Genomic DNA, 16,741 nt, shown 5'->3' with positions numbered 1-16,741 from the left:
AGTTAGGAACATGACTGTGTTGAAAACCATGCCACTGGGCAGGTAGGGACTGAAATCTCCTGGATTTCCTATGAATCTGTGTCTGTCTGACACCTGTGAACCTAAGTGGCTTTTGAAATTGAGACTCAGCCCCTTCAGCTGTTAAAGTATATAGTAAAATTTACCCTGTAACTAATCTGAGATGAATTCAGCTGTCAGCAGTGGGACGTATCTTCATAAAATGGGTGGAATTCCATGTATTTAGAATTTGTGTTCTTGCAACTTGCCCTTAATTTGAAATGAGAGGGCTTGTTTGCTTACTTTGCTGTGTTGGGCCCAGCTTTTCTAGGTCTGGCTTCTGTGATGTGAGCCTATACGATTCTGTAGAGTATCTTTAGAAAATCTTTAATGTTTTGCTTTTTTCCCCACTGCTTCCCTTGGGCACCAGCAGCACAGTGGCATACTGAGCTGCTCCTTCTTTTGCCTTGAAGATTTATGTTTAGCAGAGATGATCTTTCAGATTGCAAAATATGTGACATTTGCGCAATGCCATGGCTCATTTTTGTGGCCTGCAGAAAATTGCCCTCTAGATGCTGTTGTAACAGGGAATTTTCTCTCAGAGTATCTGGTCAAAAGGGTCCTACTAATTGGTAAGGATTAAGACAAACAGAAGTAATCTGGCGGGGAAAGTAAACTCGAAAGTGCCAGCCTTTTCATACCTGTATCAGTTGTAGCGTAGCATTCTGGCCAGGAGATGACTCTTCTGTAATCCCCATAGGACCTGCAGAAAGATAATCATATCTCTTAATGCTTCCGTAATATGTAACCAATACATTTTCCTTCCCTACCAAGGGTCCCAGATAGCCATGGTGCCTACATACTCCATGATGGGACCTTTCAGAGGACACATGAGTCTCAAAAGTAGCCGTAAGTATTCAAATTATTACTTGAGAGGTGCCTATGTGCTCCAACTTTGGAATAACAGCTTGAATATTATAAGATTGTTAAAAATACATATTTTATTACTGAAACAATACAAAGTAGGTAAGTGCTTCTAATACCTTCTATTACAAAAATCTCACCTTCTTAATTCAGGCAAGCAGCTTTCCTGGTCACGATCTTTGCCAAGCACCTGTAGAAGAATTGCTAGGAAGCTGTTCTGCCTGAAGCTTCCCTTCTCGGAAACGCTGTTCCACTAGTTTCAGTCCTTAATTAGATGCTGGCAAACACGCCACCACCCACCATTTTTGTCCGTTTTGTCCTTTGTGCCTCCCTTGACAAAGCCCAGCTGCAGTCGGAGGCATTTCACTCTCTGCGCATAGGGAGTGCTGCATTTCAGGGCCCACAGGGTATTATCCTGCCATCCTCCTCGTCCCACCTTTTCCAAGGAACCCCAAAGGACTGAGAGCAGGACACCTACTGTGTGCCCACCTCAGCAGTCTGTCATACTGGTTTCCTGTATAAAGTGATATATAGTATTTTCTGGAGGGAACAGAAGGAGATACACCTCTGTCAGATGCGCAAAGCAGAAGCCAAAGCTCAATGCCTGCCAGTGCTTCCTGTAGCTGAAAATAGGCATAAATACTTACGCAGAAGTGGAGCGGCTTGAGATAACTATGCAGCTGAACCAAAATCAGAGGATCTGCAAAACATTTGTCAGCCATTGACTGGGCCACTCTGCTGAGAGTGTCTCATTGGTTACTATATTATCTGCACTGAAGCAAGCACTGTGGCCATAGCCATGGGCAAATGTTCTACCTTGTTAAGCATGAGACAAACACAGAGCAAAGAGGTGGTCCCTTTCCCCTCCAAGTTTAGGCTCTAAATACAAGATGAGGAAGTAGACAGGTACAAACAGATGCAGGGCCATAACTGTGAACTACTGCTTATGGTACGAGATAGCTCTTTCCTTGCAATGCTAGATAGGTACTTCTATCAGTTTACAAAAGACAAAGCCAAGGATGTTGCAGAGATGGTTCCCACTTGCCCACAGTGATGTGAAGGGTAGATAAGAATTTGATATTTCCGACCTTTTGAGGCTCAAGTATCACTGAACAGTTTTTATTTGTTGATTATAAGTACATGTAGCTTTGTCCCCATGTTGTGAAATTTCCACTTGTAGGAATTAGCAGTTAGCAATGGTATAAACTATTTGCAGTATAGCAGCACTGCAGTTATACTAGTCTTTTAAAGAGTAAAATAGTTGACACGTTCTTGAGAACGTGCTTTTATTTGCTCCTATAAGAGGCAAAAAGTAGTGGCTTTGAATTAGCAGCCTGGTGAGGAGCAAAGTCACCTCTTGTGTTTTTCAAAAGCATATTTTTGTTTTTCAGCTACATGGAAAAGATATGTTTTATCACTGTCATTTTGTATCAGTCAAACTTTAGTACTGCTAAGACTGGATTTATGATATGACATTATAGCTCTGGACATGATATATTCTCCAGACATGATTTGCAGAAGTAATCTCTTGCAATTCAATCAGTGGAAACTAGGTAAATTAGTCATCGTACAACTATGCATTCAGGACTATAATAAATTACTAGGAAAGTCATTACAAAATAGGAAATAAAAAGAGTCAGTGTTGAGAGAGTTGTCACTGTTCTTTATTGCTCGTTCTTGGATCTGTGTTTCCTGGAGATCTTTCCTCACATATAGAAGCAAGATGTAAATGTCTCAAAAGTACAATAGTACTCAGAGTTTAGAAAGATTTTCAAAAGCAGGCAACTTTCTGTAGATAGATCTGTGCTCATATATAGAAAATGCTGACACTCTGAAATGTTGAAAACTTGGATAAAGCAATTTGCTAAACGTTGCAGGTAAATGAGATCTGTGTAAATCAGCAGGAAATACAGAAATTTGATTCTGTTCACACATGGGCTTGAGAACTCTGCCTGTCTTTACAGCACACGAAAGGGCTCTTTCAATTTGACCTGACGTGTGTTTGCCCCATCAACAGAGCCTCATAACAGGGCTACTGAAAATTCCTAGAAGTTTTCTATTTAACATTTCCCTCAATTTGAAGTTATTCAAAGATGTAAAAGCAAACAAAAGAAAAATCTGTTAAAAAGTATGAACTTTCCAGTGAGCTCAAATAAGATCACCCTTTCTAGGGGTGGGAAATACTTAGATGGGCACCCACTAAATTTCCCCATTTTATTGTTTTTATCCTTAAAACATCTTCTTTGAGAAATGGATGTGTTTTTTCATGTCCTCTTTTCAGAGAGATTGAGACACAGAAAAACAAAATGACTTGCCAAAGTTCAACAGAAAGTCTCTGGCAAAGAAAAGAATTTGCTTTTTTTTCCTTACATAGGAATAACCACAATGCTGCTTATTGCACAATGTTAGTAATTTTCTGGACACAGGATAAAGTTAGATTTTATGAAAGACAAAAAATTAGATTAAACTAGTAGTGCCTTGTATATCTTCAGCATTTCAAATTTGGGGCGGTAATTCATTTTGAGAAGAATGTTCTTTTTATAAATGGATTTTCCATCCCTTTTTAATCCTCAGATATTGTTTGGATTATCACATTGTTCTTGTATCATGCTGTCTTTTTCACTGCGTACATTGAAGCAGGCTGTCACTGCCAATCAGGAAAGATTCGGGGCATTTCCTGAAATACTGTTTTCTTTTCCTTAGTGACAAAAGCGTCTAGCTGCTGTAGTTTAGGGCATTGCCGTTCCTTGAACTCAGTAGAGCTGCCCCACTTTACACCAGCGAGGGACGGTGCTGGATATTACTTAAGAGCTTGTTCCAGTTGCTTTTGCCAGCAGGAGGTTACAACACAATTGGCAAAATTCATGAAAAAAATTAAGTTTTCAAAGTTTTGGAAGTTAATAACTACTGATCTCAAGCACAGAAAAGCTTTGAAACAGAACAGTACTGATTTTAACTATTTGATTTCTTTAGCATGGTACTGACACCCATGAGTGGTTTCCCTGATTGAAATTGGACACATGGTAAATGCTCGTGATTAGAAATTTCATGAGCTTTATATTTGTCTGCTTCAAGGATCGCATTCCACTGTGGTACCTGTACTACTCATGCTAAAATTTCATTGAGACAAGAGATAAATGCAGTTTGGTCATAATTTTGCATCAAGTTCTCCATTGCTTTATAGCAAACATAGAGTCATTATTTCTGTTGATGTCTCTGCACCTGTTTGTGTCATGGTGTAAGCACTCTGGCCGTGCCTACGTGTTCGATGAACAATCAGAATGTATGGTCCTGGAGCTGAAGTAACACCACCTTTCTGCGGCTGGTCATGTTGGGATGTGATGCTGCTCCTGGACAGGCTGTTGAAAGCAGGTCTTCATGCCAGTGCCCTTCTGGCAGGCTTCTAGTAGCCAGGAGCTACTAGTAAATAATCAGTCACTTGCAGGAGCACATTGGTAAATAACACTAAATGAAACAACAACTATGGCATTAGGTGTTCTGTCCCGCTCTTTCTGATGGTGCTTGTTCAAAAGATGACACAATAAATTGAATGTAGTCAAGCTCCTTGGCAGTGAAAAACAGTTTGTAGCACTGTCTCGCTTGGTAGGCAAGAGATTTAGACAAGAAAAAGCAATACAGCAAGAAAGCAGCCAAACTGAGGTTAGAAGGATTAGTTCCCAGACTCTCAACCCAATGTCTCCTATTCTTTCAAAATACAAGAAAAACTTTGAAACTAAGTCATTAACTGAAATTGTACACTGGGGACATGAACAATGAAATAATAATTTACTTCACTGTGTCAGAAAGCCAAATCTGAACAGGTTGGATGGGCTGATTATCTCAGTGTAAGGCCTATTCTGTGTCTGTCGATGGAAGGCCAAAGGCACGTTAGATTTCTGATCTCCAGTATTCTGTTTATTTTTTAATATTATTTGCTAGCAACATTCTATCTACAAATCCTGTCTGATGATTTGAAAAGGAATCCAGAAATAATATTTTTGTTCGAAAAAAGGTTGAAACACAATGATCTATCTCAGCCGCACTACCAGGTTAAAATTTAAAATTTAAAATGAGTAAATGCTTATCTGCTTCTTGACTTTTTTTCCTGGGCTAATGAACTTATGTCAGATACAGAGACAAATTCTTCCTAATCTGAGAAGTCTTGTGGGTTAGAGATTCAGAGGAATGTCATGGTCGGTCTCTGCATAACACATTTCTGTTCTACATCCTGGCTCCTTTTCTGGCCCTACTTCTGTCTTTGTGTGTATCCAGTCCATTTTCCTCACAATCGAGTGGTAAAGTTAGGCCTGGTATTACCAAGTGGTAAGATATTCATATGCAGTTCTTTACAGTACTTTGTCCTACTCTTTAGTATTAAATCTTTCAAAATGTAAATGCTTTTTATTATATCAGATATTAAACAGTGAGATCCTCTATTATTCTCCAGAGTTCTATAATATCCAAGGCTCATACATTACTTATTGCAAGTCATAATTCTCAGGTATTCAAAAACATGCAAAATGAGAATAATTTACCACTTTTTCATGTTACATTTCGTGTTACCCTTACCCTTTGAAATAAATGAATGAATATTGACTTGATTTTATTGCAAGCAGGAGAGGATAAATATTAAAATGTTTTCAGAGCCATTATTGCCTGAGACATTTGTTGCCCTGTTGAATGAACTAAGATTTTTCCCTCTTGCAGCTTTTTCTCCCGGACCTTCCTGCAAGCTCTCCAACCAGTACATCATTCAAGATCACATGGCTGCTCATTACAAGAAACTGATGTCTGCCAAAGGTATGTGCAGTCTTTAAGGACGACAATATCTATGTAGCTGAAAGATGAAATCATAGTCAGGGGTATGTTCGTTGCCCTTAGTTTTGGCTGGCTGCTGAATTTCTTCCCCTTTCTTTCCTCCCTCTCCCTGTCACCAACTCAACAGGTGTAGAAGGATTTAAAAGTGAGGCGTAACATGGTGTGCCCTAAAAGAGGCGTTATGTAGAACACTCCGTTGGAACTGAAACCTTGTCTTGGGAGAGGTAATCCTAACTGTTGAGAGGCGTAAAGTCTACAGAGTCAAACAGTTCCACAAAATGACAAGTTCATGTTAGGGAGGGAAATATTATTTCATTCCCCTGTGTTATTTTAATAATGTTTTCTGTTCAGATGTATATGGCAGTTGACTAAAAGGAAAGGTAAAATGAAAACTAAGGCAGGTATTTGTTTAATTGGGAGAAAACATTGAAGAGTAACACTGCGGTTACAGCTTTTGATGTTTAAAAAGTTACCGTGTCAGTCCTGAATAACCTAGAGGGAATTTCCATTAGCATGCAGTCATGTTTGAGAGGGCTCTTCAAATACTCTCCCTCCTGTAAATAGCTGCAAACCACTAGACAGAGAATTTGGAATAAAAAAGTGTCCTCCGTCAGTTGTCTGGAGCTGTGTAAACTTCCTGGTGCTTCAGGTGCAGATGAAAACAACTGGAGTTGAATGGTCATAGCTGTAGCTAGGTTACTGCAAGACTTCCAGTCCTTGGGCTCCCAAGGCTTTCTAACCAAACAATTCACTGATAACATGCAGTGAGCTTTATAATAACCCATAGCTGTTGAACAATAAATGAGATTGCTGCTGCATTTTTTGCCAGGAGACCAATCCTTTTGTCAATTTGCAATGCCAAGTGCTTTATCTTAAACAACCTAGCTCAAATCTAGTGCACCTTTTTATCATGGTATCAGAACCACTATTTAAAAGTTTCTTGACCTTCACTCTGCTACAGTTCGTGGCTATCCCACTCATATTGGGAGCTGGAGGCTGCATTGCTGCTGTATACTTTTGTACTTCAGTGACTTTTGCTTTTGCATGGGTAATGTCACAGAAAGAGTGAACTCTAAGGACTGTAGAATTCACATCCTAGTGCATTGCTTATAAATATACAGAAGCATCAGGACTAATTAAGAACAGCAAAGACTGCCATATGTAATTGAAATTTGTTTTATTCTCAACTGGTGAAGCCTAAATGAGGGAGCGAAGATCAAAAAATGAAAGGAAAAAAACAAAGATGTTTTGCAGTCTTTTTGTCTATTACATTCTTAAAGCTCAGAAGAAAATATACAGAAGATATTCTTGGCATAAAAGGAGCCAAGTGCTTTGTTCCCAAGCAGGTTTCAATTTTCTTTTTTCAAATGTCAGTCCTGCTTGTCTGTAGCAGAATTCAGTTAAGCTGGAAAGAGCTTCTCACAGTAGGTGCTAATCAAAACTTCCAGTGGCTAAAATTTCTAATTCTTAGGTGTTTCACCATCTGAAGTTACAGTTCTCAAAAGTCAGATTTGGAGTGTACTAGAGCAGGATCCTTTAATATTAAAACACTTATTTGACTTATTAAGTGCTTCATCATTTCTACAGGCTTTCCTTGTAGAGCTAAACATTTGCATACATATTAAAAACTGCAATATTGCAAGGACATCAAGGTTCTCTTCTGTACATACCCTGATGCTCTGAAGTGCTGACTTGCCACACGTTCTGTACATCCTTACAGGAGATGATAGGATTTTGTGCCTCTGAAAAAAATCGCATCAGGGCTGTCTAAAGGCCTTCTCTAGTATCCTTCTAAATATTCTCCAATCTTTTTGAAATACAGCTGCCTTTTAAAATACAACGTATTTGGCCTCACTCCAGACAGTAGCTAGCCCTGCATGTCTGAAACGTTGTTTGGAGCACTTGTACAAACTCCAATTTGCTGTGACATTTGGCAATAATCACAAAAGTGTCTTGGATGGAAATGGAGTCAGTGTCCTTCAAATGAAACTGGAATATTGAACTTCTCCTAGGTGATTGCTTTTCCCTCCACAGTCAAAAATAGTATTTCCCCATATTCCTCAGCTATATCCAGGTATATGCAATCAGACATACAGCTCCATTAACATCCATACCATCTCCTCTATGGACACATGACTTAATGAAGACTGTGCAGCAGTAGAGTGACTGGGCTTGGTTCCTTGAAGCTCACTTGATTTAACCTTTTATGGTGAAAACCACATGACCGAATAACAGAAAATGCTGTGTACAAAATTGCCTATGTAATTGTATAATCAAATAACTCCTGTTGCTAGAAAGATGATGAAGAACTGATGACCTTGAGCCTAGGGACAACTTGAGTCTCACTCTTAGAGCATCACTTGGCAGTTTCCCCTGGCTGATAGCAGCTGTACTACTCATCCCTGAAATATAAACTTTCTGGGTAGCAATAGATGCCAATACAAAATTAGTACAGCGTTTCTTAAATTGTAAACTAAAATGAAGGTTAATAAATGTAGCTGTACTGGCTCTTACTTCTTTACCTAAGTAAAGATGGGAGAAAGCCACAAAATTCAGACCCAGTTTTGATACTGAACCAAAAACAGCACTGCTGGGGCACTTATCTTATGCTTTTACCCAGATGAAGACAAGGGGTCAAATCCTCAGTTGATGTAATTGCACCTGGTCTAATTCTAGTTGGTGTAACTCAACTAACTTCACTACATTTAAGCTATGCTAGCTTTTGAGAGATGACCATTGGCAAAGGTAACAGCAGGAAATAGGAAGAAAATAGTATATATCACTAGGGAAACAATAGCATTTGGTGGTTTGTAGATCTGCATTATTAATAAAGCTAATATGCAGACTGGTACTACATTCCCACAGGGAATTCAACACCTTAGGATGATCAGTTTAATCTCTATCCATTTTTGTATGATTATTTGTGATGTTAGTGTTTCATTGGACTGAACCTTCTTTTTCGTTAATACAGCTGCTGTTGATTCATCTGCACCAAAGAGTTTGCACACCAGTGTTAAATGTGAGTTGTTTTGTTTTGGTTTGTTTTCAAAATAGGTCTGGCTCCATTTGTTTGGTTTGGAAATGCTTGTCTTTTATGATGAAGGTGTTCTGAAGAGGCATAGATGTGCCAAAAATACGCATCGCTGTGGTTAAGATAATAGTATCTAGTACCTAATATCTAATCTAGTATCTAAGTTAATAGCTGTACCTAGCACTTGGTTCATGTGTGCACAGATACACGCTAACTTGCAGACCATGGGACTCCAACAGAGATACTTTAAGCAACATGGTTGTTGGAGGCATAAATTGCTCTAGTATTCCAGTCTAAACTCAGACCACTGGTCCTTTGAATTCCTTTCTAATCCAAGCTGTATTTTTCATTTCCTTGACTGCTTCGTGTATCTCTGGGCATCAGGCATACTATAGTTAAAAGGTTTTGAGGAATGAATGGGGTTTTGGTAAGAGAACATTGCACTGCACCTTAACGCCACCTCTTGGCTGAAGCCTGCAGTACCCAATGTGTAGGCAGAGTCTCTCCTGCCCTTCCTTTTTTGAAAGGACGAAAGATTGGTGAAAAGCAATATATTCATCCCTTTCCCTGAAAAGAGAGCATTCACTTTGGAATGTGTTTAGTTTTCTTCATTCACCAGGTTGTGTGGCATATGCTACTTCTCTGTTTGATAGTTACATACATAGGAGCACACACCCTTTCTACACAGAAACCCCCATTTTAAAATGAAATTTAAAAAGCTGGAAAAATGAAAGCTTCTATTTTTCCACAGTGCATGCCTAGTGGGAACCATGTATCAGAGATCTGCAGTGGGCTATTGCTCTGAGCAGAGTATAATGTACTTGGAAGCAAAGATAGCTCAAAGGCAACAGTGAGATGCAGTTGTTCAAGCAAGACACGCAAGCCAAGAAGGCAAACAAAACTCTTGCCCATAAAGATTTAGAAAAATGTGTCCTATGAGATCTTTAGTACAGAAGAGCAAGAGAACAAGTTCAGGATCACACATCACAATCAAAATTCTCATCTCTTTGTTTTTTAACTCCTCATGCTCAACAGTATGTTTTTCTTTTTTCAGTGCTGTCTTTTGTATAATAATTTTTAAAGTAGTATTTTTGATTAATCACTTTGACAGTAACAGAAAGTAACAGAAAGAAATGCCACAGAAAGCTTTCTGAGAATGGTAGTTTGACAGAGAGATGATCCTGACACAGAAGTGCATGAGGAGTAGAATCTCACCTACTTGAGAACATCAAGAGGACATAAAAATTGTTCAGCTACCTGTGTTAGCTACAATAGCAAGTTTTCCTAGATGATGTATCGGAGTAAAACACTATCTGTGTTTCTTACAGTGCTTTCTTAGGAAGGTATTCCTCTTACACAGGTAAGCAGGACTGTACTGTTGTGTGAAGTTTCTGTTAATTTAGAAGCCCACATGAGTACAAGGCTGCTGGTGCACACAGAAGCCATAACATGAGATTCTCAGTCAGAGAAAGTGAGGACCCAATACCATTTTTAGCCCGCTGGGGAAATGCAAATCACCTTTGTCATTTAATATTTACCTTCACTAAAAGATACTATGTGTCAGCTAAGTCCTTTTTCTGACAGGTTAGCTCTGGAAATGTCTGTCTTGGCAAAAGAAGTTTTGTCCCTCGAAGGATAAAACTCAAAATTTAGAAGTCATGATGAAAAGGTGCATCAGAACTTATGTCTTCTGAAGTGTTAAGTAGGGCAGTAGCACAATGGAGGTACAGTCGCTGCTAATGGGGTTGATGTGCAAATCATTTGAGCAGTATAAAATGACTTTATGCCTACAAAAATAGGCTTCTGTTTATCATTTGCATATTCAAAGACACAAAATAAATGAAGGCTGTTTTGCCAGCTTCCTAGAATAATAGGAGGACAAAAATAATTTTCTGCTTAGCACAAGATTACAGCGTTTTCTTCTTTTCATGTAAAATTTTCTCCCACAACAGTCTCCCACTATTGCTATTACTAGTTACTAAGTGTGGTGTGCTTTTAAAACCTTGAAATTTATCAGAACTTTGACAGATACACATTCTAATGCAGTATAATTTCTTACCTGTTCTCAATCCATATACTCAGATAGGTATAACCTTGTTTTCCAAATGTGTGATCTGTGTGGGATACCACATGTTTCAATGGTAGGCTGCAAGAAGAAAATTCAGGTCCCTCAGTAGTGATGCAGACATATGCAAACCTGTTAAAATAAAGAGAAAAACTCAAACAGCTACAAAGATTAGTTCTGAAAAGACAGAAGAAAATACAGTGTGCAATGCTTTCTTTCATTTTAAGAATAAATGCACTGCAGATAAAACACTGTAAATAATTAGCTTTTTTGACAATCTGAAAATGCACCATTTCACAAGCTGTCTGTACTGTTGCACTTCAGATTAAGAACTGTGTAGAAGAAGTGGGAGATGTGCAATGTATAGGACCTTCTCCTGAATGTCTTCACACATATCTCGGATTTTCAATCCTAGGGTTTAGAAGGGCACTGTTTTAAATTTGGTGCTCCATTGGGCCTTTTGCTGGTTTAGATTTCATGAAGTTGATAATGTTGCAGTTGGTAAGAGTGTCATTGAATTAGGTGAGTTTGTTTCATTTAAAAATTCTTCTAATGACCTTTAAATATCATTTATGAAGCATTGCAAGTGCCAGCTTTCATCAATTTGTGTGAATAGAATAGAATAGAATAGAATAGAATAGAATAGAATAGAATAGAACTAGACTATTTCAATTGGAAGGGACCTACAACGATCATCTAGTGCAACTGCCTGACCAGTTCAGGGCCGACCAAATTAAAGCATGTTATTAAGGGCCTTGTCCAAATGCTTGTGAAACACCGACAGACATAGGGCATCAACCACCTCTCTAGGAAGCCTGTTCCAGTGTTTGACCACCCTCTCGGTAAAGAAATGCATCCTAATGTACAGTCTAAACCTCCCCTGGCGCAGCTTTGAGCCATTCCCACGTGTCCTATCACTGAATACCAGGGTGAAATAATAGTTGTAATAACATTTAATAGTAATAACATTTAATGTAATAACGTGTAATAGTTGTAATAGTAATAATTACTCTTTACTGTTAGAGTAATATTTGAAATGCTGTTGAAATTGCACAAACTTATGACAAAAGTTAGGGAGAAACAGCTATCATGAAACCTCCTGAGCAGTCCTTTCCCTCCGATATGGAGCTCGCTTTGTTGTAGCAGTAAGACTGCATCTCTGGTCTTCTTGTGCTAAGAATCGCGGTCTGTTTTTCATCTCTCATCAAAGGATGGAAACGTGTATCTGCCCTTGCCTTAAGACTAGATATATTATCTGGAGATGCATCAGAGATCAGGAATATGGGAGATACGGTTCATCATTGTTAGTGTTCTTGTGGAAGTAAAATTAAGCAGAGGTGTTTTAGGAGTCATGAGAGCAGCATGGCTTATGAAACTACTGTGAAAACAGTGATTTCTTGGCCATCCCAGTGTGGAAAATGTCTGGCTAGGAGGACGTTTACATTTCTTACTCTCAGCTGAAGACACATTTGCTAGAAAGAACATCTAATAAGGATGGAAAGAGCATAAGGTGTGTTGCTGAACACACCAGTGACCAGGTTTCAGAAGAGTGTCTTAGCAATCGAAAAGAAGAATTTCTGTTCCAATGAAAATGTGAAAGTTCTGGGGGGAAAAAAAAATCCGTTTTGAGGCATTGTTTCTATTCCAACAAAGGAGAACATATAAAATAATTTTGTTTGAAATCAGATACCTTATTTATTTATACGGCATTGAGCTTGAGACTTAAACTTACCTGTGACACCCAGGAAGTCCTCCAAATTTCCCAGTTATTAGGGCTTAATAATTAACAATTAATAATAAGCAGCTAAATTACATTCTTGGACCTTGGAAGCATAAGACAGTGTTCCCATGGCCAGCTCTAGAAGTCTCTTCCAACCAGGATTTCCATGATACTATGATGCTCTGCCCCAGATTCACAGAGCCCAAGTTTGAGTCAGATCTCCTGAGGCTGATCAGCTCAGTAAGAGGAGCAGAAATCTTGGCTGATGCGCATATGAAGCTGTCCCAGATGAGCTGGCAGGAAACTAGGAAAAACTTAACACTCATGAAAGATTAATCAAAACCATCCCTAGACAGGGGAATGCATAAAGGTAACCCACACTTCATACAGGAAAACGAGCCACACAAATCGTTAGTTGGTCCTGCAGTTCTGAAAATCCCTGACTAAAGCTCAGCTCTTTGGCTCCATCACAGACTCAGTCCACCCCTCCAGGGAAGCGTGGTGGTCCAGGGCACCCTGCCCTAGTTCTCTTCCTACTCTCCCATTCCAGGAATGAGAGCGACTCCACCAAAGCCTGCTCTCATGTATTGTTTTTCTCCTAGTTTTGCAGTATCTGCTCTGCTTCCATTAGCAGAGTATTGGGTAGCAGTCCAGCAAAATAAGCACACCAGCATGGTGAAGCTGTGGTAGGAAGTGGTCAGGTGCTTCAGGCACACTCTACCCAAGTTAAAGAATCTCCTGAAGGAAGACCTAAAGTAAATCTGGCTCTCTACGCACACCTTTAGGTCTCCACAATCTTGGTCTTAAGGCAAAGCCATTTCTTCTCTCTGTTGAGCTACGAATTGATTACCAAACCAAGGTCAACTACTTAAAATGGCAAGATGAGCTATTCAGACCATTGTGTGTTCTGCACAACTCCCTTGCACTTTTAGGAGTACAGTGTATACATTTACCCAAAAGGAATTACAAGTAATAGTATATGTAAGTACATGAGGCCATGTGACTGTTTCCCATTCACCTTTTATGGAGCATTGATCATATAATTGCTCCATGTGCTCTGACTCATTTTTATAAATATGAAACCCAAATGTACGTACAAGGGTGTGCAGAAACATGTGCTTTAGTAACTGGAAAAAGGAAGAGTAACTTTAAGAGGAATTTTATTTTTCTGTGTACCAGCAGAGTACTTAAGTGCTTAGATATGGCACATAGTGGTCTTTTTATAACCTATGTTTTTCCCTTTCTAATTCTCTGCATGAGACAGACATTAGTCAAAATAATAATTTCCACTTGGGTTTTAACCAGTTTAAAATGAAGTTGCTTTGCGACTTTCAAGACTGTAACACCCGTGAAAAAGAACAAGTTGTTCCTCCAGACAGTTCAAAGACATACAAAATTGCAGCGTTTTATCTATAGTTTGTGTGAATAATCTATGCAGTCAATTATATAAATGTAATTTTATCCTTACAGATGTAGAATCTTAGTTGTCACTAATCTTGGGCAATTGAATGGATCATTTAGCAATCAGTGGAAATTAATGTGTTTACATATGCAAACATCAATTTTCTATCATTGGAAGTTTATGGAGCATTAGTGAGATGGTTTTTAATAATAAATTTTGCAGTCTGTAAAAAATAAATGTGTATATCACTGTTACAAGGGAGCTGCAATGAAGGGAAAATCAAATGTATGACTACAGTGCGTCATTCAGCTATCAATGATTAAACAGCTAGTCCGGTTCATAAATTCTTCTTCTCACGCTTCGAATCCTACACTATGCTAGCAACTCCATTTGGGATCTGAGTTCCTTTATGGTAGCCACTGCACAGTTTAAAGATCATCTTCTGGGGATATCTGCCCAAAATGATGCACCAGCTAGAACAGGGTAAATGTGTGCTATCATCCTCTTTTACAGAGAGGAAATTAAGACACCAGAGATGAATTAACATACCTGTGATCACACTGGAGCCTGTTGTAGAGCTGGGAATTAAATGATAGTTTTCTAAGTCCTACTGCAGTGCTTTAATCACAAAACTATCCTTCCCATCAATTTTAGAGTCAGCACTGTTGAAAGGAGTATTTGTAAAAGGGGAGGAAGAAAGCAGTGGGAGCTGTTGGAGGATGCAGAGAGCAGGAGTCATCATAACCATTGTGCACTGGCTATTTTAACTTTGCGTTCCTACTCCACTGCCAAAGGAGAAAGCAGCATACGTCAGCAATCAGTCAGTACTTTAAACAGGGATGAAGCATCCTGACATTTCTCTTGTACTCCAACTTCTAGAATTCCTTTCCTCCTTGAATACCTCCGTACAGTATCGGTATAAGAAAAGTGCCGTTATCCCTCTAGAGGCTTGTGCGTTCCTGTCAGTGATCTGCGGACAGATGTTATGACTTCTACTTCTGGCCTTACCAACAATGACTTTTCACCACAAAATATAGAATCAGTTCAAATAACGAGTGACTTAGCTATAGGAAATTTTGTTTGCCAAAGTAATAGAAATTCTAGAAAAAGTTGTTGGTCGCTCCTTGGCATAAAGCAGAGTTTACAGTTGAGCATCCCTCCACCTACTGCCTGTTGGCTTCAGGTAAGAGATGAAAATCTGTAGCTTGGCTAAGAGGTTTTACCAATTTTTAGTAACTTAAGAGATCAGAATCTTAAAAAATCAAGAGCAATGATGCTGGATGTATCCTTCTGTTGGACCACCTTTTCACACTGTGAATCACCATTGTAAATCTGTACTGACACATGAGGGAGGGAGGGAGATCTGGCCTTTTGTATCAGAAATGTGCTGAAACGTGCTTTAAATGAGAAACAGGCTGCAAGAATGGGAGATGCTCTAAGTGTCAGAGTTTGCTCTTATTTGCTTATGCAGGAAGTTGTGAATACTTAGAGGTTAAGAGCGGGTGGTAGTTACAGAGCTGTGAACCTCACCTTTTGAATATATCTTATTTATACTCACTAAACGATTAAGAAAAATAGACTACTTCCCTTACGTAAGTAGAACAAATGCCAAATCTTGTCTTTGCTCAAATAAAAGAGAGTGTGTTCTTTCTTTATTTTGAGGTGGTCTACGAAGGAGTTGTGTCAAGTGCCGTCAGCTCCGTTGATGTCCATGAATTTGTTAGTAAGGCAGAACCAGTCACAGCAGATGTGGGTTACAGCCAAAGATTTCAAGCAGTTCAGAATTGCTGGATTGGGTGGTTTGTTATGGAAAGCCGATTCCTTCTTGCCTTCCTCTTGGGGAAATTCCTGTTAGTGTCAGCGTGAGCACTCACATTAGCAAAATGTGCAGAATTTGGCATGGGATTAGAAAACAACATGGCAAACGACAACAGGCAGTGTCTCTTAGCAATGTTTCCTGAGTATATCTGGCATTTCGGAGACTTTTCTTCCCCTATAAAATTGTTGTTATCCACTCATTTGATAGTATTGCAGCATTTAAATATTGATGAAAACAAATAATGCTGAACCAGAGCTTGGGGCTTAAAAAACACCCACGCGCTGTAGATTAATGTGCCAACATAGGCTTTTCATAATGACAGCTAGCATGGCAAAGAGCATCTTAAATAAAATCTAAGCACTTGAGCCTCACTTACCACTGATTTCTGCTGAAGGAATGGTCTTGTTTGCTCTGAAATGCCAAAATAAGCAGTCCCCACACCAAACTATTACCAGTGCAGACTGCAGCATTTGGCCCATAGAAGTGAACATCATGAGTAACTGTCCTTGTATCCATTTGCACTGCACTGGCCCAAAATCTGAGATTACATCAGTTAACAAGAACAGCAAAAACTGAGAATAAATGAAATGTCAGAGAGGTTGATAGGTGATCCATGATGACTGACACGTATCTCAGAGTTTCATAGACACAGCGAGAATAAACTGTTGCGGTTATATAGCCTTTGTTTTTTCCCTAAGTCTTCTCTCCGTTCATTGCTGGTTTACAGACTTGGGGGGGGAATGGTTTAGAAGTATGTCCAAACCTTATTTATTTACATCCCATTTCTCATTAACTGTTCCAAAAGCTAACTTACCTTGCTATGAGGAACATACGCCTTTTAGGAAGAATTTGTCTAGCCTTGGTAAATCTTTGCTTGACAAACTGTATTGTTTAATTTCTGTTCTGTCTATAGGTGGTTATAAACTGGAATAAAGTTACTTCTTAACCACCCTTTTGAGGAACTA

The 16,741-nt window shown here is 39.1% G+C and overlaps 1 protein-coding gene across 1 annotated transcript in view; it reads left to right on the top strand.

Moving 5' to 3' along the window:
* Nucleotides 1-845: 845 nt before the first annotated feature.
* Nucleotides 846-16,741, top strand: part of LOC140649901 (spermatogenesis-associated protein 7 homolog) — a 39,038-nt gene continuing 23,142 nt past the window's right edge. Inside the window, exons 1-3 of the mRNA XM_072857737.1 lie at nucleotides 846-906; nucleotides 5,629-5,721; nucleotides 8,711-8,758. Coding sequence (XP_072713838.1) covers nucleotides 846-906; nucleotides 5,629-5,721; nucleotides 8,711-8,758 — 202 coding nt within the window. The remainder of the gene's footprint in view (nucleotides 907-5,628; nucleotides 5,722-8,710; nucleotides 8,759-16,741) is intronic.

This window comes from Ciconia boyciana, chromosome 3, assembly GCF_034638445.1.
Source record: "Ciconia boyciana chromosome 3, ASM3463844v1, whole genome shotgun sequence".
Classification (NCBI taxonomy): Eukaryota; Metazoa; Chordata; class Aves; order Ciconiiformes; family Ciconiidae; genus Ciconia; species Ciconia boyciana.
The sequence above is the reverse complement of the archived record's forward strand: the minus strand, read 5'-3'. Positions and strand labels throughout refer to the sequence as shown.